Source organism: Chaetodon auriga, chromosome 2 (assembly GCF_051107435.1).
Source record: "Chaetodon auriga isolate fChaAug3 chromosome 2, fChaAug3.hap1, whole genome shotgun sequence".
Lineage (NCBI taxonomy): Eukaryota > Metazoa > Chordata > Actinopteri > Chaetodontiformes > Chaetodontidae > Chaetodon > Chaetodon auriga.
Window position 1 is genome coordinate 14,414,751 of NC_135075.1, and position 26,325 is coordinate 14,441,075.

The following is a 26,325-nucleotide window of genomic DNA, read 5'->3' on the forward strand; positions in this document are numbered from 1 at the left end:
TGTCTAGCTATCCCTTGTGTCAGTCCTCCTCTGATTTCCTCTGCTTTACAGACCTGTGCTCACTGGACAATGGCGACTGCAGCCATAACTGCACAGTGGCCCCTGGCGAGGGGGTGATCTGTTCCTGTCCACTGGGCATGGAGGTAGGCCCCGACAACAAGACCTGTCAGATCCAGAGCTTCTGTGCCAAACACCTTAAGTGCAGTCAACGCTGCGAACAGGACAAGTTCAGTGTGAAATGTTCTTGTTACGAGGGCTGGGAACTGGAGCCTGACATGGAGAACTGCAAGAGCACAGGTAAGGGACTGAAACGGAGTAAGTGGGGGAAGATGGTGTGTGTGGAAGGGGAAGTCAAAAGACACTGGTGAAGAATTAAACGTTCAGTTGATGCGAGCTGCATGGTGAGGCAGGCAGCAAGAGGAGTGAATGGGTTCTGGGCTTTGTCAGGGTTCAAGACTGCAGAATCAAGAAGTGTGGTGTGGGTTTGGGATCAAGCAAAGGAGAGGCCGCCCAAGCAGGAAACTCTGTGGTTGGAGGAGATTCGCTGTGCCAAAATGTGATGATAGACAGAGCACTGGAGACAGAGGAGAGGAAGAGCTTAAATGCTGTTCACACAAGTGTATGATGGGGGAAAAGGTTCAGTAAGAAAACACAAAAAGACCTAGGCATTGGTTTCAGTCATTATTTCTTTATGAAAGGAAAGAATCTGAAATATTAAATAATAAAGTGAGGAGAAGATATGCTTTTTGTTAAAGTCAGGGAGAGGGCAAGGTGTGAAAAAAACAGAAACTGCTCAGTCACATTAAACCAGCTTTGAATTTTATTATCCACATAAAGAATACAGTTCTCTGCCTGCAGCAACTAGCCAATGAGGAAACATGAATTTATGATTGTGGTCTTCATTGCCAGGTCTTAGAAACTAGCCACCAGCACCCCGTCATTCATCCTGCTGCCTGTCTGGATGCCTGTTAGCTACAGATAACTCCTGTCTAATTTACACTGTGTTTTAATTACCCAGGATTAGAGCCACTTTCAACACAGCCCCTTTCATTGGACAAGTCACACACACTGCAGTAGAACATGGCTGTGATGCTTTCCACTCTGCAGAGCAGAGCTGCTCTGCAGTATTTCGAGGAACAGTCAGCGGTGACCAGGCGAAGGGTTTAAACCCTTTTAGCTCTTTTAAAGATGGCCACTGACCTCTCCTGTTCATGTCCGCAGATCCTTTCAAACCCTTCATCATTTTCTCGAACCGCCATGAGATCCGCCGCATTGATCTGAATAAAGGAGAGTTCAGTGTGCTGGTACCAGGCTTGAGGAACACCATTGCCCTGGACTTCCATCTCAGCCAGAGTGCCCTCTATTGGACCGATGTGGTGGAAGACAAGATCTACCGTGGGAAGCTGTCTGAGAATGGAGGTGTGTGTTTTAACACAGTCAGTATGCTTTAAAGACTTTTTGCTATGTTTGCCTTATGCAGGATTAAATTCACGGAACGTACAGAGGATTTATGTGCTGACATAAAATTAAGGTCCACTTACTGCATTTCATCCAGAGCTTTCAGCCACATCTCATGGTCTTCATCAGCAGATAGAGATTACATTTCATAAGCACACATCAGGGGATTTTCATTACATTTACTTTCATGATCAAGACATTGCTGTCAGATAAAGTCAAAGATAGACTTCTGGAGCATTGAACTTACAATAAAAGTGGCTTTCTGTTAAAATTTATGACAGATTAAGTGCAAAGAGCAAGTTACTGTATTAGATTTTACAGGATTAGAGAGACTTTTATGAGTTATAAAATTTTAATCTCTAAATACAATATTGCACCCTGTGGAAATATATTGTAGTTCAGTTGAAGTTAACCGTTTGCACTTGTCATGTCTAAAATGTTTGCGACGCTGCCAGGCAGGCAAGAATATCCAGTCAAAGATGTAAAACTGCAGCAAGTAAAGCTGCACTGTTGGTGTTGTTATTGTGGCTCAGATGTGGTTTCAAAAAGGCCAGACCAGATGATCATGACCAGCGTGCACGGCAAACACGGCCCTCCCTATCATCTCTGCAGCAGCAATAATGAGCAAATCATGTGTAAAAGTTGCATCTTAATTGCATGTGTGTGTCTGTCTGTGCATGTGGTTGTTGTGTGCCACGTTTGCTAGGCACAGTCAATAAGTGTGTGTTTTCTTTGCTCCAGACAGGATAATGACTCATCTCCAACAATTAGACATGTCCCTCTTATTAGGGACCCACTGGAAAATGAAAGGGATAGAAAGAGGCAGGAAAATGTCTATATATCCCTGCAAGACACCACATATTTAGTTTTTTCTGGCCCACTCTGTAATTGTAGTATTACACCCCCTGCTGATCCACTACTGTGTTTATTTTTGTTGCCGTTTATTGTACTGTCATGTGTTTTCTCCCCAACATACCATCTAACCATTTCATTAAAGGAATTACAGTTTGTGATGCAATGCAAGCTTTGAATCCAAATGGCTTGATCACATTTACATAATTTGTAAATACTGAAGCAAAGCGGATCAGTGCTTTGGGTTACAGTACAATCTGAAATGTTGCCATCAGCAAATCCCAGCCTTCGAAGCCTTTATCCGCACATATTGAAATACTGTATGAATCCATTAAGAAACTTAAGTGCCCCAGAGCAATGTTTATTTTATTGAGTAGTTAGATGAAATATGATGAGATGAGATGTCTCAAACAGTCTTAAACATAACAAACACTGTGTTAGATAGTTAGATAGATATGTTTTACAAACAAATAGAGGTAATGATATTCAGTTGAGGAGGATTAAAACACAAAGTTTAGATGTTATTTCCATTGTAAGCCTCATCAGGGTAAGATGACATATCTTCAAGTCAGGGTCAGGCAGTTTAAAATACATACAAAATAAAACAAGATTTTCACCAATTTTTCCTGCCATTTCTTATCTGCCCTTGTAGCTTTGACCAGCTTCGATGTGGTAATCCAGTATGGGCTGGCTACCCCTGAGGGCCTGGCAGTGGACTGGATAGCAGGAAACATTTACTGGGTGGAAAGCAACCTGGATCAGATAGAGGTGGCCAAGTTGGATGGCACCATGAGGACCACACTGCTGGCTGGGGAGGTGGAGCACCCTCGAGCTATTGCCCTGGACCCCCGGGATGGGTAACTTCTGCACTGTTTACTGCACCTTCCGCTGATATCAGAAAAAAAAAACACATTTATAATAAATTACAGTGTGATTTAAAGGGTAAATGTTTTGGTAGTCACAGGGCCGGTACCTCAATGTCGTAGTAACTGCATGTCCGTGTTGTGGCGTGATGTTGTTGCAGGATCCTCTTCTGGACAGACTGGGATGCCAGCTTGCCCAGGATTGAAGCAGCATCCATGAGTGGAGAAGGCAGGAAGACGATCCATAAGGAAACTGGCAATGGAGGCTGGCCAAACGGACTCACTGTGGATTACCTAGAGCGCCGCATCCTCTGGATCGATGCCAGGTCAAAAAAACAAACAAACAAACAAGGGCACGGACATGAACACACTCATGCAAACACCTTAATTTGATACACATTCAGCATCTTTCAGTCCTACCCAGGCATTCATTGAAATAATTGTGCTGTACGCAGATCTGATGCCATTTACTCAGCCAAGTATGATGGCTCCGGGCTGATTGAGGTTCTGAGGGGACACGAGTATCTGTCACACCCCTTCGCCGTCACTATGTATGGCGGAGAGGTTTACTGGACGGACTGGAGGACCAACACGCTGGCTAAGGCAAACAAGTGGACAGGAAGCAACGTCACTGTGGTCCAGAGAACCAACACACAACCTTTTGACCTCCAGGTCTACCATCCATCCAGACAGCCGCAGGGTGAGAAACATACACATACTGCTGAAATTTAAGCTCAGTGAAAGCTTGTCAACACGTTCGTTCCTTTACAGCTAGTATATTCATTATGGGAGCGACTAGTCCTGTGAACATTGTGAAAACGTAGAGATATTATACGAGCTGTTTTATGAGATGTTCAAGTATACGTTTTGAATTATTGTTCCACACTCACCTCTCCCTAGCCCCTAACCCATGTGCTGCTAAAGACGGCAAGGAGCCCTGCTCTCATCTGTGTCTCATCAACTACAATCAGACCTTCTCGTGTGCCTGCCCTCACCTCATGAAGCTGGGCCCTGACAAACGCACTTGCTATGGTGAGCGTGAACGCACGAACATAAATGCAGCTACCACAGTAAACACACTCTTTGATTCCCCTTTCAGCCAGCAGACATTTTCCCCTCTGCTTGTCTTGGCAACATTGTCATTGAACGCCACAGTGTAATCTCCATCCTTGCAGAATCGTTTATTTCCGTTTGTTTGTGTGTGTGTGTGTGTGTGTGTGTGTGTGTGTGTGTGTGTGTGTGTGTGTGAGAGAGAGAGAGAGAGAGAGAGAGAGAGAGAGAGAGAGAGAGAGAGAGAGAGAGAGAGAGGATTAAACAATCTAGACTTTTTTCACTCTGAGGTGCTACTGCTGTGACAGCTTTGGAGCTCATTGAAGTGCCTGTCCGTGAAAAGTGAGAGCGGGTCTGTTTATTCAGTGTGTGAGTTTAGTATTCAGGGCAGCACTTTCTATTATCTTCAGGGGTAATGGAATGGAGAGCCCCATTCTGTCTGATGCAGGCATCAGCCACAACCCTCCACATCCACCACCGACTCTGGCCAAGCCGATATGCCCCGACATAGTCATTACTCTCCCCCTCTCTCTTTCCTTTTCCCTCTCTTCCTGTCCATCATGTAAGCTGCACACAGTTAAATGATGATAGAACTGTTCAGACTAATGCAGTTGTAATGTATCTGTGCTGATTGAATTCACTCTTGCTGTCACGGCTGTACTATTGAATTAGCCAGCCAGACACAATCATTAGAGTCAAAGATGTGCTTGGATTAACTGTTTGTTCAAGTGGCAGGAATAATGCTCAGATGCACCCATCCTTGCTGCAACTGCCTATCCCCACAACTCTGGCATTAGTGTGCACTTAAGCATTTGACTTTTGACTTGAAGCTGCGTTTAACTCCTGATTATTCCCATTGAATGCTGAAGCTTTGGAGAATTACTGATGGAGGCATGTCAACATGTTCCCAACCTTGCAGAGTCTCGTCAGTTCCTGCTGTACGCTCGTCAGATCGAGATCAGAGGAGTGGACATTGACAACCCCTACTACAACTACATCATCTCCTTCACTGTGCCTGACATCGACAACGTGACTGTGGTGGACTACGATGCTCTGGAGCACCGGATCTACTGGTCAGACGTCCGCACCCAGACCATCAAGAGAGCTTTCATTAATGGCACTGGAGTTGAGACGGTGGTCTCTGCTGGTATGGACGAGGCAACACAGTAGAATACACACTGTACTCGAGGCTCATTGACAGTCTGTCCAGATTTTTTCTGAAACAGGAACAGATTTTTTTTCAAACAGGCAGATCAGTTTAAACACGTTTCACTTGTGTACTATGTCATATGCTTTTAAAGGTTGAGTTTCCTGCCCCAAGAAGACACAGTTGCAGTTTGCTGTAAACAATGTCCTGTTGTGCTGAGGTTACTGCAGAATATGCCCCCAATAATAGAAAGTGAAGAAAAAAGAAATGTGACTGATTTTAACTGATTAGCCCTCACTGTTGTGTATAAAACAGTGAAGGGAGAATTTATCATTTATCTGTTTCAGACTTCCACCCATTTTATTGATTTTTTAAATCAATTTTTTAAGGTTTTTGAAATTCAAAAGAAGCCATTACAAATTTACAGATTTATTTCAAAAAATGACTGAAAAAATAGCCTTAAATATATTCATATGGTACAAACTTTCTTTTATTTTTGTTGTGTTCCTGTATCTAATTTTGCAAAGAAATACCATCATTGACTGTTTGCTAAACCCCTCCTCTGAACACCAATTATCCAATCATATCCAATCATAGAGGCCCTAGTAGCAGCGATACCATGCAGCCAAAGAGTTTGGAGGGTGGTATCTTTCTTCATGGAACATGAAGCTTTAGCCTCAGTCTTTTAGTATGATATTGTGCTGTGTCAGTATCAAGTGTATTTAAGACCCTTTTACAAGGTTCTCAATTTCAAAATAGTCTCCAGGAAACATTCAAAAGTCGTCTTAAGATAAAGTTTTCAACCAACTCCCGCTGTTAGAGTTGATTAGCTAGCCAGCTACATCTGATGAAACTGTTTGTGACTGTTCAACCTTCAAAATCAATGGCTGTAGTTTAGAAATGAGACGGCTGCCTCTGTGTGGACTCAACGACAAGCTGTTTCAAAAATTACTTTGAATTTCGAATGGAAAATCTTCCACAGTTTTCATTGTAAACTGACATGCTACAGTGGAAAGGTTGACAGGCGTAACAACAGCAAGGGAGTAGGGGCTTAGCAGAGGGTCAACTGTAATGTTTTTTGTTGCGGTTGTCCTCCCTTTCCCTCTAAGTTCTGAGTTGGACAATGATGCAAGGCCCGTCTGATTTTTTGGTTCTTATTCAACATGACTGAGACAGTTGACTAATGGCTCTGTGTGTTTATCTTTCTTCAGATCTGCCCAACGCTCACGGCCTGGCAGTGGACTGGGTGTCCAGAAACCTGTTCTGGACCAGTTATGATGCCAATAAGAAGCAGATTAATGTCGCCAGACTTGATGGCTCCTTCAAAAATGCTGTCATCCAAGGCCTGGACAAACCACACTGTCTGGTGCTGCATCCAATTCTGGGGTTAGTCGTACACACACACACACACACACACACTGAAGCTGTCACACTTTGTCAAAATGAGGCTTTCAGAAATTGCTCTCAGACACCCTCCTGATTTCACCTTTAACCTACAACACATACACATGGATGTGCAAACAAATACACAACCATGCACACTCAGGCAATGCCTGGCTGTCTGTTTGCAGACAGCAATGACAGGCAGAGTCCTGTGGTATAGATGGTCACTGACCTCTGGCTGTTTCTTCACTCAGGAAGTTGTTCCAACCCCCCACCCCCCACCCCCCCATGCCATCTTTTTCCTTCTGTCGCTCTCTTTCTCCATCTTGATCCATTCCTGGTTCGAAAAAAAGTCTATCTGGGCACAGAAGCTATCTATGAATTATTTACAGCCAGTGTCTCTGTCGCTTTCTGCCGCTATTTCTGTTCCAGTGTTTATCTTACATCCTGTCCCCTCCTGCCTTGTTCAGCAAATATCCATTTTCTTCCCTCTTCTCCCCACGTCCCCCCTCAACTCCCCCAAACAGTGCCTGACCTCAGCTTCTCCTCGTACCAGCAGAGCAGAGACAGACCATCTGTATTTATAGATTTAGTTTTGTCCTGCAGGAATATGTGTGCTTTTGAGTATTTGAGGTGGATGAAGAGAGGATATTTTCTTAAGAAATGTCTCTGCCTCCTTGTGTTTTTTGTGTACTCCTTCCTCCCTTTCAAAGACTTAGCCTACTTAAGTGGAGGAATGTTTCCGATCTGAGCATTGTTGGCATGGGGGAAAATGGGAAGCAGATGCTGGATCCATATGCTGGGGCTGTCTCCTCTTTCTGGCACATGAACACACTACCCAGAATACGTCCAGGAGTGGGTGGGGACAAAAAGAGTTGAGGAGGGACAAACTCAGACTCACATATGTGTGTGTGTGTGTGTGTGTGTGTGTGTGTGTGTGTGTGTGTGTGTGTGTGTGTGTGTGTGCAAAAACACGAGAATGTGGGCGTTTAAATGCACCAGAAACTTTATTTAAAGGCATTTTAACAAACAAATGAAGGGCGTGGTGGATGTGGTAGGATTTAACAGGAAGTGGGTGATGGGAGCAGAGGATAGATATCCTTTAAACATAGACTACAGGCAGTCTAAACACAGTGACAGACAATCACATTGTCCTGTATACTCCACGGTGTTCAGTGAGGACTTTGACAAGCTTGAGGAACGACTAACTTGAAGGCAAAAGAAAGGTGTTTATGCAAGTGTGTGTGTTGTGGTAGAGTGAGGGTGTCGATGACGGGATGACGAGACAGAAATCATTTTTCCTGCATCTGTTGAACTCGACTGGGCCTTGCATATTGTTTAAAAAACTTTTGTATTAAAATCACATGCAGTTTGGTATGATTTAGGGACCCATATGCTCCACAGATTCGACAGTATTTTGTTGTTACAATTACCATTGTTACCAATTTATGTAACCACGCAGTCTGTTTTTCAAGAGGGGAAAACATTTAGTAAGATCTAACATGTAACCACAAAACCAGCATGCAAACCAGCACCACATGTAAACAAATCTAAAGGCAGACAGACAACAATCAACAACACAAATAATTATAAAAACAATCACCCGGAATCATAAAAACGTCACATGATAAAGAAAATCTCCAAGGCCAGTGAAAGACTGTCGCCCCAGAGCTGTTTGCGGTTCATTCCATTTAAAAGGTTAATAACACCTGAATCTAGTCCTGCTAAGATTAGTGTGTACATATGGGAAATCTAAGGTTTAGAATCTATTGGAGTGTGTGCTGGAGAAGATTTATTTGAGATTTAAATAAGACAGGAGATGGGAGGTGGATTAGCTTCAGTGTGAGAGGACGTTCAGGACGACTAATTGATTCCTTCAGATCATGAGTTTCTAATGCCTTTTCGTCTCCTTCAGGAAACTCTACTGGACAGATGGGGACACTATCAACATGGCTAACACAGACGGCAGCAACCGCAGCGTCCTCTTCACCAACCAGAAAGGCCCTGTCGGTGAGTGACGTACCATACCTCTTTGTGTGACTACATGAGGGACAGCACACCCTAGTGTCAGGGCAGGTCATTACATGTTCAAATCTGTGTTTTGCAGGTCTCTCCATTGACTTTGACACTGAGCAGCTGTACTGGATCAGCTCAGCCAACAGCACCATCAACCGCTGTAAGCTGGACGGCTCTGGACTGGAAGTGCTTGAGGGGGTAAAGGGCAAGCTAACCAAGGCCACTGCTCTGGCCATCATGGGTGGGTCTCCAGAAAACGTTCATTTTAACCAATGATATAGAGAGAGTTCCACCATGTATGCGTGTGCCTTCAAATATTGAGTTAAGGTCCTGTTGCGTGTTGTGCCCTTTAGGGGAGAAGTTGTGGTGGGCGGACCAAGGAACTGACCAGATAGGAACTTGCGACAAGAAGGACGGTGGCAGCTGGAAAGTCCTGAGGAACAGCACGTCCCCCATGATGCACATGAAAATCTACAATGAAACTGTGCAGAAAGGTGCCCATGCCAGCTTTTTTCTGAGCCTACGCAACATTTGTTTTGTTGAAATCACTTAGCAAAAGATAAAAAAATAAAGTGAGGAAAATATGTCCTTGTCTCATCGAAGGTCTGTTTTGCTTGCTGCGTGTAGCCTGTTTATCTATGCCAAAGCACATCTGTTTATGTCTCTGTAACTCCTCTTTGATTTGTCTTGTGTATTTGTTCTCATGCTTTTGTGTTCCCAGGCACCAATCTCTGCAGTAATAACAATGGAGACTGTTCCCAGCTGTGTCTCCCCACCTCCCCGACCACTAGAGCCTGCATGTGCACTGCAGGATACAGCCTGCGCACAGGGCAGCAGTCTTGTGAAGGTACAACAGATTCATGCATGAAATGCAGTCTTGATTCAGCTAAATTTGATCAATATGATAAATGTGTGATGCAGCACATATTTTGGGCTCAAAACAGGTGATTTTATTTCGTATGTTCGCTGTAGGTGTTGGCTCGTTCCTGCTGTACTCTGTGCATGAAGGCATACGTGGTATTCCTTTGGACCCATCAGACAAGTCTGACGCCTTGGTACCAGTGTCAGGGACATCCCTGGCTGTGGGCATTGATTTCCATGCTGGTAAGTCTGTTTTGTTTTTTTTTTTCAAAATGCTAGATAGGGAAGAATAACCCAACTGTAAAGGTGGGCCATAATTTCTCACCGCATTTAACATGTGTGACTGTATAAGAATATAGGAAAAACCTGCTAAGTCCAACTCTAATAATAATTATGAACTTTATTTGTATAGCACTTTTCACACTAGACATGCAGCTCGAAGTGCTTTACAACAAAGAAATGACATGCACCAAGTGTTTCACATAAAAAGACATAGAATAAACAGAAACAGGGATAGAAAACTGATGCAAAATAAGGTCTGTGTTTACGAATGTTCACAGACAATGACACTATCTACTGGGTGGACATGGGCCTGAGCACCATTAGCAGGGCCAAGAGAGACCAGACGTGGCGAGAGGACGTGGTTACTAATGGCATCGGCAGGGTGGAGGGCATCGCTGTCGACTGGATAGCAGGTGAGCAACACCTCAGACATGTAAAAACATGGTGTGCATGACCAACAATTGTGCAATTCAAACAGTGTCAATCATACTCATCGATAAACTGCATCTGCCTTTTCCTGTCAGTTATCATCCTTGCACAGTCAGTGTGTGTTACCAGGCAGGAGGAAGGAGGATTCCCCACATTAGGGGAACCTATTGTACTAACTGAGAAAGCAGGAAAGAGATACACAAAGAACAGACATAGAAAAGAAAAAGACACCTGAACTGTGAATAAAGCCAATTATAATGTCACTTCATTGTCAAAAAATGGACCTCAGACAGGATAAATATGTGCATCACAACACAAACATGCTCAAGATCCTCCAGAGCATCATGGTTTGTCCTCCATCCGCTACAGGAAACATCTACTGGACGGACCAAGGCTTCGATGTGATTGAGGTGGCCAGACTGAACGGCTCCTTCCGCTATGTGGTGATCTCCCAGGGCCTGGACAAGCCTCGTGCCATCACCGTCCATCCTGAGAAAGGGTGAGAGGAAACAACACTGGCTCTAGCTTCACTTACTGCTGCAGCCGTCTTTAGCTTCTGCTTCTGCCATCTCTCACACCATTGATTACTAAGGAAGTCATCTCTGTGTTGTGCTGCATTTGTGTGTGTGTTTGTGTGTGTGTGTAGCTACCTGTTCTGGACCGAGTGGGGCCAGTACCCGCGCATCGAACGGTCCCGTCTGGACGGCTCTCAGAGGGCTGTCCTGGTCAATGTCAGTATCAGCTGGCCCAACGGCATCTCCATTGACTATGAGGTGCAGTATAACAGACTCCTTGCCTTCAGATCAGTTTGTTACAGTGCAGACAGTGGACATTGCACCACAGCATTATCTCAACCATTACTCTCTATGTGCGCATGTAGGAGAGTCTGCTGTACTGGTGTGATGCCAGGACCGATAAGATTGAACGCATCAACCTGGAGACTGGAGAGAACAGGGAAGTGGTGCTGGCCAACAACAACATGGACATGTTCTCTGTATCTGTGTTTGAGAGCTATATCTACTGGAGTGACAGGTTAGATATTACACCCCCCCTCCCACCCCCCCCAAGTCTTTCTTGCGCACATGATTCTTTGTGAGTGATATTCACCCACAGTCTTGATGTGTTTCTCACCAACAAGCTTCAGAATCTGTTTAACTGTCTTTGTCTGTCTGCTTTGAACCAGGACACATGCTAATGGCTCCATAAAGAGAGGCAGCAAGGACAACGCCACAGACTCTGTGTCTCTGAGGACTGGTATTGGGGTGCAGCTCAAAGACATCAAGGTTTTCAACAGGGCCAGGCAGCAAGGTAAGAACCAACCAGAGGGTTTTAAAGCTGTAAAATGTCTGCTGCTGTGCATCGCTGAAAGGATATTTCTATGAAATTAATAGGTAATTAAATGTCACATTTTTTAGCTGTCTTTAGTTGATGATTATTTAATCGATTTCATTTCTGTGTACAGGAACAAACGTGTGCAAAGACAACAATGGCGGGTGTCAGCAGCTTTGTCTTTTCCGTGGCAATGGACAGCGCACATGTGCCTGTGCCCACGGCATGCTGGCTGAAGACGGCAGCAGCTGCCGTGACTATGATGGCTACCTGCTCTACTCAGAGCGCACCATACTAAAGAGTGTCCACCTGTCAGATGAGAACAACCTGAACGCGCCCATTAAACCGTTTGAGGACCCTGAACACATGAAGAATGTCATCGCGCTCACTTTTGACTACAGAGGAGGTGGAGGAAAGGGAGCTAACCGCATCTTCTTTAGTGACATCCACTTTGGCAACATCCAGCAGATCAGTGATGACGGGTCCGACCGCAAGACTGTAGTAGAGAGTGAGTATTCCCACAACTTCAGTTTGCGTAAACCTGTTTTTAATACCCGTACTGGGCCTGTCATTAGTCAGGAGACGTTTCAGGTTACTCCACTTCTTTAAGTAAATAACAAAGAACCTTAGTTGTTGTTTACAATTCAAACCCCTCTGTGACAAATCATCCTGGAGAAGAAAACAGCAGAAACAAAGTTCCCCAAAACACTTAAACTGATCCGAACACAGCCAGGAAGCTTTTATTCTGAAGTTGTAACTGAACAAGAAACAAAAGGAAAAACCTTTTTTATCTGTGCTGTGAGAGCAGACTGAGTACGAACATAAACAGGCCGACAGATAGACTTTCATTCACCTTATCTCAGCACAACAAAACACAGGTCCACCATTAATGTTTCACCAAAGTGCCTTTTACTTTAAGCTGTTTTTACGAGGAATGCGTGATTCAGGATTGTTTGTTCCACTGTCCCTGTAGACCAGCACCTCCCAGAGTGGTTTGATCTTCTTGTACAATATCCAGACTACCAGTCAATGTTGTAAAGAGACGTTCAATGTTGTCTCCTGTTGTGAGTGCTGTTTTTTGCCTTGTTCAGCAGACTTTCCTCATGAGGATGATGGTTGAATCCTTTTTTTTTTTTTTTTCATTTGAGCCTGTCAGCAAAACAGCTCAGCTTGTAATTGTTTTATTGTGCCCCGTAGTCTTTGCTCAGTGTCTCTGTGTCAGGTGTTTGCTTATATCAAAGTAGTAGTTGAGATTTATCAGGCAGCAGTCATAGCCACAGCCCCACTTGCTCTTTTCCCTCCCCTCTTGAACAACCTCATTAAGTCTTGCCTGAACTTTTGGGACATGAGTACATAGAGGATGGGGTTCATCACTGTAGAGGAGGTCGCCATGAGGCGTGCAAACACGGTGATGGGGCCATAACGTGGTGAGGCGCCAGTGGCCCCTGAGCTTTCACCTGCCAATAAGGCCAACATCAGGCCATAGGACGGCAGCCAGCACACGGTAAAAGCGAGCACCAGAATGGCCAACGTCTGGGTCACTTTGTTCTGGTAGCGCTCTACTTGGGGGGCACTTCTGGCATGCCGACTCCTCCACAGGAACAAGTAGATTCTGATGTACGCCACTGCAATAGTGGCCAGTGGAAGCAAGAAGGACATGATGAAGTGACACAGTCCATAGATCAGCTGGTCTTGGTCAGACCGGAAAGCAAAGCAAGCATCAAGGGCTTGTGGGTTTCCCACATAGCGAAATACCAGCTGAGGAGCAGCGAGGCAGCAGGCCGGGACCCAGAGGAGCATAGCAGCGATTGAAACCCGGCGAGGGGACAGGAGGCTGTAGGCTCTGGTAGGCTGCACCACAGTCAGATAGCGAGACACAGCCAGTGCGGCCAGCGTGAAGATGCTGGCTGAGGAGCAGGCTGATCCCAAGAAGCCCACCAGACGACACATGATGTCCCCAAAGGGCCAGCGCTGCATGGCGGTGGAGACAGTGTGAAAGGGAAGCATGGCGAGCAAAAGCAGGTCTGCAGCACTCAGAGCCAGCAGGAGGTCGTCTGTTCCTGTGCCTGTCATGGAGCTTTGAGAAGCCTGTCCAATACGTCCCACTCCCCTTCTCCGCCTCCCACACAGGACCACCATCACCAAGGTGTGCCCACCAACTCCCAGCACCAGAATCAGTGCATCTAATATCGGGACAAGGATCTGCTCCACATTGTGCACAGCAGCATCACTGCTGTTCCCCAGCAGATCCTCTGAACCTGTAGATTTCCACGGCAGCATCCTGTCCTCAGTTTTGGAGGTGTCTTCTGGTCATACTGCTGCTGTTAAAACACAGTTTGCTTTTGGTTTGTTCAAATATGCTAAAGCAGATCATAAAACTACTGATAATACATGTGGGAATGATTACTCATAGTCAACAGCAGTGTGCTCAAACATAACATCACACAGTTTTCCAATCATTTCCCTAAGGCTGGTGATAAATCCTTACAATAAAAAGCACTGAAGGTGGATGTTCAAGGCATGAATAAATACATAAATACACGTTATATACATTCATGTTCCCTTCCTCTCCGTAAATTGTCCCTTGAAACACAATCAGACATTTTCATAGTAAAGTTCAAGCTACTTCCAATACGCTGTATGTGAACTGAGTCATTCCAGTCCATTGCAATCAACCCACCTCTGATTGGCTGGGGGGGCCAGGGGGGCAGGTGAAATAACACCAGACCCTTCCACTGAAGTCAAGACACTCCTGATATCTTAGCCGCTGGGGTTTTCTTCCCTCCTCCTGGACTCTTACTAAGAGTACCCAACTGTTAAGAGCTAAATGCGGTAGATTGTGTGATTTCCTGTCACCTCAAAGCAGGCGACTGCTCCACATGACATCTCAATCAGGCCCGTGCTCTGCAATCCACAATCAGTCCTCACTCCTGCCTCGAAGGAGCAAATCTCCGGAGAAACACAATTCCAGCAGAGGAAAAGAGAGCTTAACGAATAGCTTAACGATAAGAGTGGATGATACCGTAAATGGCAGGTGAACTCTGGACTGACTATCACAGAGCAGGCGAGAGATAGGCTGGTCTGCTCTCTGTGGGAGGGCCTAATGGGGCCAAACACAGTTTTTCCCAGGGTCCATTGTTTGTAGACATTTTCAGAAAGGCTCTGTTTTCTTTGAGGGTTGTCCCTACACATACAGTACATATACATAACACACTGGTGTGGTATACACACAGAGACAGACAGAGTGAAATAGTATTTGCCTTCAGAAATCAGGGTAATTATTGACTGCCGGTCTGATAGCAAACGCTGAACTGCCACCACAGCTACTGCAGATAACTGCAATAAAAAGTGTCAGCTGTAACCAGCTGAGCTCAAGAGCTATAAATTCATCTCATCTGTGTTATTGTGAAGCGGAAATGTACAGAAACGCAGACAGACTTAGGTCAACAATGTGAAGATAAACAGAACTGAGAAGCAAGAATTTGAGCAGAGAGTGCTGCAGGCTAGAGATTTACAATTCATTAACAGCACTGAAGAAAGAGGAAATAGAGGTGAATCGATTTCATGTTGCTCTGTCGATTTTTAGGGCATTGATTTATGGGTGCAAGAAGTGGAGCGGGGTTGTTTTTGTGTTGCATGCCTTTGCTCGGCTCTCCACTTGCTTAGCTTCATTCACAGCCTGGTAGCATGAGCCAGACGAATGTTGATTCATGTCCACGGCGTTGCACTGGAGATGTTGAGGTGTAGTGTTAAGAGTCCCACCTGGTGGTGAACCTCACTGATCCTCTGGCCTGAGCTAATAGAGTGAGGTCATATCCAGCCCTGGAAAAGGCTGCCGTGCCCTCACTGTTACATTACAGTAACTGCAATGAGGAGGCAGATATTACCAGTTATTTGGCATTGGTGTGATCAGATTTATTCTCAAATTTACTCTTCCTGAAGTACGCTGTGTGTGTGTGTGTGTGTGTGTGTGTATTGTCTCACCAGCAGAGCAGCTGTTCTCTATCTGCCGCTACAGAACTTTGTGTTCCTCCATTTTGGCTGACTCTTGTCCGTCCTTTGGCCTCTGTGCAGGCGAGGAGCTCACAACCTCTTACTCATTTCAAGGCTGCGTAGCAGAAAAAATGACTGTATTTCTCATCCGATGATGAGGTAGTGCAATGGAAAGTAATACACTAGCCGCTAGCAACTGTTATTGTGACCTTTTTAGTGAGCTATTTGTTGGATAAAAGCCTTGAATCACACTGTGTTCTTGGTCATTAATACCAAGCTGTCATGTCCTTAGCCCTGACTCTGCTGCCATACAACAGTCTGCCAGCACTGAGCTGCTGCCAGACAGTCCACACTTGGCCTTTTAACATAGCACTGGGATTGACGTGCTTCTTTTCCTTCCCCTTTTTTCTTTTCTTTCTTCTCCCTCTTTGTGGTTTAATGTCTCTCTGTTCTTTTTCTTTTGCCTTTTCAACTGTTCTCTGTATTCATCTCTATCTTCTTCTCTCCCATCTTCTCTCTGTTCCTTCATTCTTTCTCAGATGTCGGCTCCGTGGAGGGCTTGGCGTACCACAGGGGCTGGGATATGCTGTACTGGACCAGCTACACTACGTCAACCATTACCCGCCACACGGTGGATCAGAGCCGCTGGGGTGCTGTTGACAGGCACACCGTGGTCACCATGTCGGGAGATGACCACCCCAGAGCTTTTGTCCTTGACGAGTGTCAGAGGTTAGAACTAAAGCATTAATTCACATCATATCTCACACATTGCTGCACATGCACGTCACTGAGTTGTACTTTCTCCTGCAGCCTCATGTTTTGGACCAACTGGAATGAGCAGTCTCCCAGTATCATGCGCGCCACACTGACTGGCGCCAATGTCCTTGTGATCATTGGCAATGACATTCGAACCCCTAACGGCCTGGCCATAGACCACCGTGCCGAAAAACTCTATTTCTCTGATGCCACACTAGACAAGATAGAGCGCTGCGAGTACGACGGCACCCGGCGCTACGTGAGTAACGTCCACACTCACGTGCAGACACACACAGTGTACATCATGCTGCATGATGAAAATATTTGTACTGCAGTATGATTATATGAAGGAGTTTCCTAATAATAGCTGTCAGTTTGCTTCAAGGCTGGAATTACCCGAGTGTGTGAGCTCGTGGCTGTGGTTGTGCTTCCCCCTGCAGGTGGTGTTGAAGAATGAGCCGGTGCATCCGTTTGGCCTGGCCGTGTACGGGGACTACATCTTCTGGACCGACTGGGTGAGGAGGGCTGTGCTTCGGGCTGACAAATACACAGGAGGAGACATGAAGGTGCTGCGTGCTGACATACCTCAGCAGCCGATGGGCATCGTCGCCGTGGCCAATGACACCAATAGCTGTGAGTTTTCACACAGAGTGAAGGATCGAGCTGTTTGTGTGACTGAGTGTTGTTAGTGCTCACTGTGACAGCAAGTGTTCCTTTGTCCTTTATCACAGTGCAGCTTTATGTCATATATTAATGTCAAAGTAAGTCATAATAATAAGAAATTGATCAATTAATAATCTAAACAGTAAAAGGTTTAAGTGGTTTGAAATACCAATCAGTTTGTGTCATCTCATATTACACTAATATGCACTATACATAAAGCACATAGATTAATAAAATAGTCACTATATCAACCTTTTTTACATTTATGATTAGTTGTGCAATCATTCGCTTGGTAATATCCTTAAAATTCATTGTGGCACAGACTGCCATTCCTAGGTTAGGAAGGCCATCACCAATCTAAGTTTGAACGTACTTAAAGTGTCGCTTTTAAACACAAAACACACGAAAAAAGATGTTTTTCTGCCCCAACAGAGCAATTTATGAGGTGAGAGAAGTAATCAAAGCGTGACACTGCAGCGGATGAGTTACACACACCAGAATGGGCCCACCTGTCACACACACACACACACACACACACACACACACACACACACACACACACACGCTGCTGCAGCGTTATCTAGAATCTCCACCTCTCTCTCCGTCTATTGTGCATCTCCCATTGTCTGTATACTTTTAAATCAGCGCAGCCCTGCGTTTTTTTCTCTGCCGTATCGTCAGCCATCTTCTCCCTCAAGTCGCCTCGTTCAGTAAACTCTCTCGTGCTCCAGTACCCAAAGCGACCATACAAGCCTAGAGCCTGAGGTAATAGCTGCAAATCCCATTTAGATTGAGTCACATTGAATTATGCATTCAGTGGAGGCAAAGCCATTGCCACATTCATGCAGGCGTATCTGTCTGCCTGCTCATGTGGATACACGTGTCTGTATGTGTGTGTGTGTGTGTGTGTGTGTGTGTGTGTGTGGGTGTGTGTGTCTCGGGGGGGCGGAGGTTTGTGTGACTGTCTTTCCCTAACTTCCCTCATCTATGCGTAGGTGAGTTCTCTCTGTGTCGTGTTAACAACGGAGGATGTCAGGACCTGTGTTTGCTGACCTCTGAGGGACGGGTCAACTGCAGCTGCCGTGGTGACAGGAAGCTTTTGGAAGACAACACCTGCACAGGTAATACAGGACGGGGAGCCACAAAAGCAAAAGTTTGACTTTGCTGAAGTTCCGAGATAAAATTCTGCACACAGTTTTATTAAGTTATTTCAATAAAGTATTCCTTATTAAATCTGCAGGTCTGGGGTGCAGGACCTCTTTTGCACACAGACCATAATGTAATAAAGTTACAAGCAAAGACCGAGATCAGGCTTTAAGTGGATTTGAATGAGCACTGAAAATCGTCCACCTTTCATGCCTCGGGGGAAGGCAACTCTTCTTAAGTGCGTTTTTCTGTCTGTGTCTCCCAGCGCTCAACACTACATGTAACAACATTGATGAGTTTGAGTGTGGAAACGGAGACTGTGTCAACTACACCCTGACTTGTGATGGCATGGCCCACTGCAAGGACAAGTCTGATGAGAAACAGTCCTACTGCGGTGAGTGGAACCTTTTCTCTGTCAGAACAGTTTCTGCTGCAGTCTTCTTGTTGACATTTGCAATTTGAGTCCGCATTATTTCCTGTCTGGTTCTCAGCCAACCGTGTGTGTAAGAAGGGCTACAGACGGTGTGTGAATGGCCGCTGTGTGGGACATAGCTCCTGGTGCAACGGTCAGGACGACTGTGGAGACAATTCCGATGAAGTCTTCTGTAACGGTGAGTCGAGTCCTCTGATTAAACAAGTTCTTCCTGCCTGCAGCCGTATGACATTTTCAAATGATGTTTGAACTAAACACCGTCACCTTGTCTTTGCGTCTGTCAGCCACGCTGTGCTCAGCCGATCAGTTCCAGTGCAGAGACGGAGGCTGCATCTCCAACTCCAGCAAGTGTAACCAGAAAGTGGACTGCGAGGATGCCAGTGATGAGATGAACTGCAGTAAGTTAAAAAGAGCAGGTTCAGTCAGAGTAACTAAGTGTAAATGGATAAAAGCCAACATTTTCTCCCAGCTACGGTATAAAGTAGTGCTGCTCTCTTTGTTAAGCTGCCACCGACTGTTCCAGTTACTTCCATCTGGGAGTGAAGGGAGTGACATTTCAGAAGTGCGAGTTCACCACACTCTGCTTTGCCCCTTCGTGGCAGTGTGATGGAGCTAATGACTGTGGAGACTTCTCTGATGAAAGAAATTGCCCAGGTATTTTATCACCCTCTCAAATACACATATTTTCTCACAGCTAAATCTTCTTGTAATATTCAAGGAAATGAATGAATGAATTTTTCTGATGATTCATATCATAACACTGCAATGCAGTCATTATAGACCTTGAAATCACAGTGGATAAAAACACAATAAAGCCTGAAGGCAAATGACTTTTTCATGGATTAACATTCTCTGATTCCAAAAGAATATAAATGTATTCACACTGGGGATGTTTTAATTTGTTTATACCAGTTAGTCAGGGCTGTACAGAGGGACAGATGTGCCAGTTTTGTATGATTGGAAACTATTAGTAAGGCTATTAGTAAGAGAGAGAGGGGTGATCTTTATGTGGAGGTCATTCTCTGCAGAGTGCAGTGGGATCAGGTGGTGAGCGATGCGGGGGAAGGAAGCTATGAGCTGAACAGGAGTAAAGGTTATGCGGAAAAATAGTCATCTGTAAAATGTGCATTTCACACTAAAAGAGGTTAAATATAAAAATCATTCCTCCATTTGAGTGATTGAATGATGGAAGACATTCAAGGTATGTTAAATGTTGTAGAAACTTTACAGCTAGAATGCAGTTGCAGCTATTACATGCAATAAAAATATCTGACTTATCTGTCATACAGTACAGCCCCAGTGTCAGTCCCTGTACCAAGTTAATTTAAGTTAGTAAGTCAGTTGATCTGAAAATACAGAATTTCAAAGAAAGATGTGTAATCGGCCTTTTAATGTTCATACATTTCATCTTATAAACGTTATTAATGTTTGTTTAGTAACTGGCCTGTGGCCTTCTGTCATTTTGCAAACGTGTTCTGTGAGCAAAGCACGCTGAGAGTCCCTGGATTAGAGTCCAATTTGGATTATTCCAAGTGGAACAAAAACAAACACAACAAAAACATTCCCTGTTTTATGTTCATGTTTTCATCCATGAAATTGTGGTATTGGAGGAAATTCTCTTTGAAAAACATTGCAATGTAAATTCAATTTTCTGTTCCTCTCTTCATGCTGTCTTTACTCTTTGATGTCACTCTGCCAGGGAGCGGGAAAACAAAGTGCCCCACGCCCTTCTTCGCCTGTCCTAGTGGACGTTGTATCCCCATGAGCTGGACTTGTGATAAGGAGAACGACTGTGAGAACGGTGCCGACGAGGCTCACTGTGGTAAGTTCACATACACGGACCTAAACAAGCTGAAGTGCAGCGGACCATTACTTTATTTTGGCGCTTGTGTTTTGCACTTTACACATTCTTTCTGGACCTCTAGATAAGTTCTGCTCAGCCTCTCAGTTTGAGTGTGGGAACCACCGCTGCATTCCCAACCGCTGGGTGTGTGACGGAGCCGACGACTGTGGTGACAGCAGCGATGAGGACAGCAAGTGCAGTGAGTGTTTAGGGCTAACAAATGTGGCACAATATTGTTTGGAAAAATATGACCAAGCATGACATGCTCAGACTTTGAGGAGTCCCCTCATTTGTGGATACGGGACCACTCTCATATTCCAAAATATAATTATGTGATTGATATCAAAGTTCATGGCATGTTCACATAAACCCAGGCCAAAGAAAGGCATCAAAATGATCTTCAACAACCTCTTTTCGTCACAGAGACCAAAACCTGCAGTCCCGAGGCGTTCCAATGTCCCGGATCACACATGTGTATCCCTCAGCGCTGGAAGTGTGACGGAGACAAAGACTGTCCTGATGGGGCTGACGAGAGCGTCAAAGCTGGCTGTGGTGAGTGCAGGCGAGGGGTTAAAGACATGTTGATAACCCAGAGATACAAAGGAAGACATAAATCCATACCACACCTGTAGGGCTATGAAACCTTTTCACCTCATTCACTCACCAAGTGTTTTTATGTCACAGTGTTCAACAACACGTGCAGCAGCAATGAGTTCATGTGCCAGAACCGACAGTGTATCCCCAAGCACTTTGTGTGTGACCATGACAGCGACTGCAGCGACGGCTCAGACGAGTCCCAGGAGTGCGGTGAGTGGAGTCTTGAACTCTTTTTCCTGATGGGGTGATTTAGAAAAGCTCTCTTCTCCTCGCTCGACTTCCCGAACTCTCCTTCACCGTCATGCTGTTTCTCGCTGCAGAATATCCGACATGTGGACCCCATGAGTTCCGCTGTGCCAACGGGCGATGCCTCATCCAGAGTTCATGGGAGTGTGACGGAGACTTTGACTGCCATGACCACTCAGACGAGGCCCCAAAGAACCCACGCTGCGCTGGCCCAGGTTATATCCTTACAGCCACTCACTTTGTCTTTTATCTATTTGTCTAATTATTTTACATCAGTGCCAGATGATGTCTAGTTTTCATCTGTAGCTTTTGAGCATATTGATGTAAAAAACAAAAATGTAGCCAAAGACAAATGATAAACAACATTATGCACATACAACAGATCGGCAGGGCATGGAGAATGCAGATAAGATAAAATAAAATAAAATAAAATAAGATAAGAGGAGAAATTGTAGTGTTACACGAGCTACTGCAAACACTCCATTAGAGCGCCGCCATCTTGGAATATCATCCAGTATAAGAACATATGTTAATGCACATAGAAGTGCATGTGACACCAATGCTGGTTATCTTTATGGAAAGCACTCTCTCAGCTGTGACTGAAATAAAACCCAGAGGCTCTGAAATAATAGCAGCTGCATCTGTTGACATTTATTCTTCATTTGTTTCTCATTTCATTTCTTTCTTTAATGGAACAGAGAAGAAATGCAACGACACCGCGTATGCCTGCAACAATGGAAACTGTGTAAATGAGACATTGCTCTGTGACCATAAGGACGACTGTGGCGACGGCTCCGATGAGCTGAACTGCTTCATTAACGAGTGCCTGAACAGCAAACTGAGTGGCTGCTCCCAGCTCTGTGAAGACCTTAAAATAGGCTTTAAGGTAAGTGAACAGCATGAAAGTCTGACTTGAGTTCTTCAGTAATAGATGTGTAAATTAAGCGGCACGCACGGTCGCTTTACCTGCTCTGGCCTTTGCCTCCTTGCAGTGCAGATGCCACCCCGGCTTCCGTCTGAAAGATGATGGGAAGACGTGTGTCGACATAGATGAGTGCACAACCACCTATCCCTGCACACAGCGATGCATCAACACGCACGGCAGCTTCCACTGTCTGTGCGTGGAGGGTTTCCAGCTTAGCCCTGAAAACCCCACCATATGCAAATCCACCTCTGGTAAGAAACATGACAAGATTAGTAACATTCAGGAAGTGTTGCCGGTAAATCATCTAACATATGACGTCTCCCTCCCTGCAGACGAGGAACCCTTCCTGATCTTTGCCAACCGCTACTATCTGAGAAAGCTCAATTTAGATGGATCCAACTACACACTCCTCAAACAGGTGAGACTTGCAGATGCGGTTTGTCCTTTTGAAGTGCTTGGAAATCCTGCAAACTATCCTGCAGGGGTTTATCGCTGGCCCAGACTAATGCAGCTCCCTGTGCTTTGGTAGGGCTTGAACAATGCTGTGGCTCTGGACTTCGACTATCGCCAGCAGATGATTTATTGGACAGATGTGACCACCCAGGGAAGCATGATCAGGCGCATGCACATCAACGGCAGCGATGTTCAGGTCAGTGTGGCAGCATCTCGTCTAAGGAGGAGAGCGGACAGTGAAATGTGCTGATAATACCTTCTTGGTCCAAACATAAAACCAGCATTTAAAATGATTAATTAACCTTCATTTGTATGTGCAGCGAAAACCCAGGAAAAATAATTAACTTCTTCATTGTGAGGCACAGATTCAGAAAATGTACACTGCTTGCTCTTTTGTTAGGTCCTTCATCGCACATCACTCAGCAACCCAGACGGTCTGGCTGTCGACTGGGTGGGAGGAAACCTGTACTGGTGTGATAAGGGACGGGACACCATCGAGGTGTCAAAGCTGAATGGAGCGTACCGGACAGTTCTGGTCAACAACGGCCTGCGGGAGCCACGTGCTGTGGCTGTGGATGTACGCTATGGGTAAGAGTGACTCTGCACAACTTTGAAGATCTGAGTCAGTAAAAGTAGCAGCAAATGTTTTTTTTTTTTTGAGCAGAGAAAGTTTGGAAAGTTTCTGTTTGGAAGCCAGATGGGTGCATTTTAGAAACATGAAGTCCAGCTTATTGTTTGATTACATGCAGTAAATGCGTTAGACATCTGGAACCGTGTGGCTGTTCAATTCTGTTTTATTAGAACCAATAAACTGAGCACATCCCCGACAGGTACTTATACTGGTCAGACTGGGGTGACAGCCCCCACATAGGGAGGATCGGGATGGATGGCACCAACAGGAGCGTTATAGTGGAGGAAAAGATCACCTGGCCCAATGGCCTGACGCTGGACTTTGTCAATGACCGCATCTACTGGGCCGATGCTCGAGAAGATTACATCGCATTTGCCAGCCTAGATGGAACCAACAGACACACAAGTAACACACACATAAACTCAGTGGAAGTGTCTTCGTGCTCTTTTCCAGTTAGTGTTACTAACTTATTTGTCTCGTGTGTGCCCATGTAGTTCTGGTTCAGGATATCCCCCACATCTTTGCTATGACTCTGTTTGAGGAGTACATCTACTGGACAGACTGGGAGACAAAGTCAATCAACAGAGCCCATAAAACACTGGGAGTCAACAAGACCGTGCTGATCAGCACCTTACACAGACCCATGGACATCCACATTTACCACCCGTACCGCCAGCCTGAGGGTAAAACCAAGTCACCCGTCACTCACAACTACATGTAGATCCTCATCTATCTGCCCTTAATTCTACTTGTGTACATTTGCTTGCTCTTCAGTGGCTGACCACCCGTGCCAAATCAACAATGGAGGTTGCAGTAACCTGTGTCTGCTCTCGCCTGGAGGGGGCTACAAGTGTGCCTGCCCCACTAACTTTTACCTAGCAGCTGATGGCAAACAGTGCTTGTCCAACTGCACTGCAAGCCAGGTAAGCTAGCTTGAGGCCTTTGTTTTAGATATAGGCCTTTATTAACACATTATTAAATTGAAAAATTAACAATTTTTTCCTCTACTCCTTCAGTTTGTTTGCAAAAATGACAAGTGCATTCCATTTTGGTGGAAGTGTGACACTGAAGATGACTGCGGGGACCGCTCAGATGAGCCTGCAGACTGCCGTGAGTATCGACTGCAGCCTGACTACAATAAGTTGTAGTAACACATGATTGTTGCAGTAAATTTTGCTCTGGTTAATAATGTGCTGGGTTTGTCACTGTAGCTGAGTTTAAGTGCCGACCAGGCCAGTTCCAGTGTGGTACAGGCATCTGCACCAACCCGGCCTACATCTGCGATGGAGACAATGACTGCCAAGACAACTCAGATGAGGCCAATTGCGGTACACACTCACACACCTGCACATACTTACAGCACTTAAATCTTTTCCTCAGGTGTACCTATAATAACCCATATCCTCTGTTACCCACTGTTTGTTTTCCAGACATCCACGTGTGTTTGCCAAGTCAGTTTAAATGTTCCCACCCAAGCCGCTGCATCCCTGGCATCTTCCGTTGCAATGGACAGGACAACTGTGGAGAGGGAGAGGATGAGAAAGACTGTCGTGAGTCTCATTGCCCTTCTGGTTCGCTTAGGCCCCCTGTCACTGTTTGCCCTGCCAGTGGCAGTGCCTACAGTATGTCTTTCTGTCCATGTATCTGAACAACACTTTGGTCTAGCGCAAGATAGCTCTACAACTTGAAGCAAGACTAAATTTTGTCCCCACTGGATGAACCCTACTGTTTGTAGTGAGCTTTCCTCCCTTCAGCCACAGTTTCCTCTTCCACATACTGTATGTCAAAATCTAATGAGCCCACAGGACATTGCTGAACACTTTCACGCTCTCCAGAGGATCTCTGTCCATTTTGACCTTTTCCTTTAGCAATGGCCTTAGGCCAAATGATGTTGCATAATGTAATTGCCATGACATTTGCTGAGCACATTCATCCTCCACTAAGGGAGATTACATGAACTGTTCTGTCGTGCCATTCTGAGGTCAAAATTTACATTTTAGCACCTTTAACTACAAGGCTGCAAGAATAGCAAAATCAACATGTTATTACGTAATGTTGCAGTCTCCATGGGCCACTGGCTGGACTTCAGCACTGTAGTCATTTTCATTTGTGAAAGTTGTGGTTATGTAGCAGTTCTTCTTTATGAAGTGGACTATCTGTCCGTCTCCTGTGCAGCGGAAGTGACATGTGCCCCCAACCAGTTCCAGTGTGCTATCACCAAGCGCTGCATCCCACGGGTGTGGGTGTGTGACAGGGACAATGACTGTGTGGATGGATCTGATGAGCCTGCCAACTGCAGTAAGACACAGCTCATTATTACACTGCAAGAAATAAGTCTCCTCTACAGCATGAACATGGTTCTTTAATAGGACCTGACTGATAATATCGATCGGAGGCTCTGGATGTCGGTAATGGATTAGAAAAATACAGCTCCGAATCCAAAAAGTTGGGACGCTGTGAAAACATAAATAAAAGAGAATGTGATAATTTGCTAATCCTGTTTGACACATACTCAAAGATGATACATATTTAATGTTTCTCCTCATCAACTCCATTGATTTTTGTAAATATATGCTTCTTCTGGATTTGATGCCAGCGATACATTTCAAACAAGTTGGGACAGGAGCAACTAAAGACTAGGAAAGTAGTGGAATGTTCCAAAAACACCTGTGGAACATTCCACAGGTAAACAGGTTCATTGTAACAGGTGATAGTATCATGATTGGGTATGAAAGGGGCATCCTGGAAAGGCTCAGTCAGGTCATTCACAAGTGAGGATGGAACGAGGTTCACCACTTTGTGAAACACACTTCATAAGCCATTGTCGGTAAACACAGTTGGTTTGCTAATGATTGCGTTCTGTTTTTATGTCTCACATAGCATCCCAACTTTTTTGAAATCAGGGTTGTAATTCTAGAAAACATTGCACTGTTGTTTGGAAAATTATACAGCCACAATAGAACTGACAG

General features: G+C 45.1%; 2 protein-coding genes across 3 annotated transcripts in view; one reads left to right on the plus strand and one right to left on the minus strand.

The window, feature by feature from the left end:
* The window catches only part of LOC143336497 (low-density lipoprotein receptor-related protein 1-like), a 90,492-nt gene that overhangs the window by 55,025 nt on the left and 9,142 nt on the right, over positions 1–26,325 (plus strand). For both annotated transcript variants that reach the window (XM_076756708.1, XM_076756717.1), the window contains exons 23-66: positions 52–297; positions 1,222–1,419; positions 2,963–3,167; positions 3,335–3,499; positions 3,629–3,873; positions 4,074–4,205; positions 5,143–5,370; positions 6,582–6,756; positions 8,669–8,763; positions 8,861–9,010; positions 9,123–9,263; positions 9,491–9,616; positions 9,742–9,873; positions 10,191–10,325; positions 10,711–10,840; positions 10,988–11,114; positions 11,222–11,373; positions 11,525–11,649; positions 11,804–12,178; positions 16,203–16,392; positions 16,474–16,678; positions 16,860–17,052; positions 18,078–18,203; positions 18,494–18,622; positions 18,720–18,839; positions 18,946–19,059; positions 19,166–19,315; positions 20,361–20,483; positions 20,587–20,703; positions 20,928–21,056; positions 21,189–21,311; positions 21,422–21,562; positions 22,046–22,233; positions 22,340–22,523; positions 22,605–22,690; positions 22,802–22,921; positions 23,126–23,313; positions 23,556–23,761; positions 23,851–24,039; positions 24,131–24,279; positions 24,373–24,466; positions 24,568–24,684; positions 24,787–24,906; positions 25,532–25,654. In XM_076756708.1, the coding sequence (XP_076612823.1) occupies positions 52–297; positions 1,222–1,419; positions 2,963–3,167; positions 3,335–3,499; positions 3,629–3,873; positions 4,074–4,205; positions 5,143–5,370; positions 6,582–6,756; positions 8,669–8,763; positions 8,861–9,010; positions 9,123–9,263; positions 9,491–9,616; positions 9,742–9,873; positions 10,191–10,325; positions 10,711–10,840; positions 10,988–11,114; positions 11,222–11,373; positions 11,525–11,649; positions 11,804–12,178; positions 16,203–16,392; positions 16,474–16,678; positions 16,860–17,052; positions 18,078–18,203; positions 18,494–18,622; positions 18,720–18,839; positions 18,946–19,059; positions 19,166–19,315; positions 20,361–20,483; positions 20,587–20,703; positions 20,928–21,056; positions 21,189–21,311; positions 21,422–21,562; positions 22,046–22,233; positions 22,340–22,523; positions 22,605–22,690; positions 22,802–22,921; positions 23,126–23,313; positions 23,556–23,761; positions 23,851–24,039; positions 24,131–24,279; positions 24,373–24,466; positions 24,568–24,684; positions 24,787–24,906; positions 25,532–25,654 (6,906 nt within the window). The remainder of the gene's footprint in view (positions 1–51; positions 298–1,221; positions 1,420–2,962; positions 3,168–3,334; positions 3,500–3,628; positions 3,874–4,073; positions 4,206–5,142; positions 5,371–6,581; positions 6,757–8,668; positions 8,764–8,860; positions 9,011–9,122; positions 9,264–9,490; positions 9,617–9,741; positions 9,874–10,190; positions 10,326–10,710; positions 10,841–10,987; positions 11,115–11,221; positions 11,374–11,524; positions 11,650–11,803; positions 12,179–16,202; positions 16,393–16,473; positions 16,679–16,859; positions 17,053–18,077; positions 18,204–18,493; positions 18,623–18,719; positions 18,840–18,945; positions 19,060–19,165; positions 19,316–20,360; positions 20,484–20,586; positions 20,704–20,927; positions 21,057–21,188; positions 21,312–21,421; positions 21,563–22,045; positions 22,234–22,339; positions 22,524–22,604; positions 22,691–22,801; positions 22,922–23,125; positions 23,314–23,555; positions 23,762–23,850; positions 24,040–24,130; positions 24,280–24,372; positions 24,467–24,567; positions 24,685–24,786; positions 24,907–25,531; positions 25,655–26,325) is intronic.
* On the minus strand, positions 12,928–13,968 carry LOC143334598 (galanin receptor type 2-like). Its single transcript, XM_076753456.1, has one exon. It carries the CDS (start codon positions 13,948–13,950, stop codon positions 12,928–12,930), a length of 1,023 nt encoding a protein of 340 aa, XP_076609571.1. The 5' UTR covers positions 13,951–13,968.

What these genes read in the sequence shown, in the direction of transcription:
- LOC143334598 (XM_076753456.1), bottom strand. Translation starts at nt 13,950, where the DNA reads ATGCTGCCGTGGAAATCTACAGGTTCAGAGGATCTGCTGGGGAACAGC.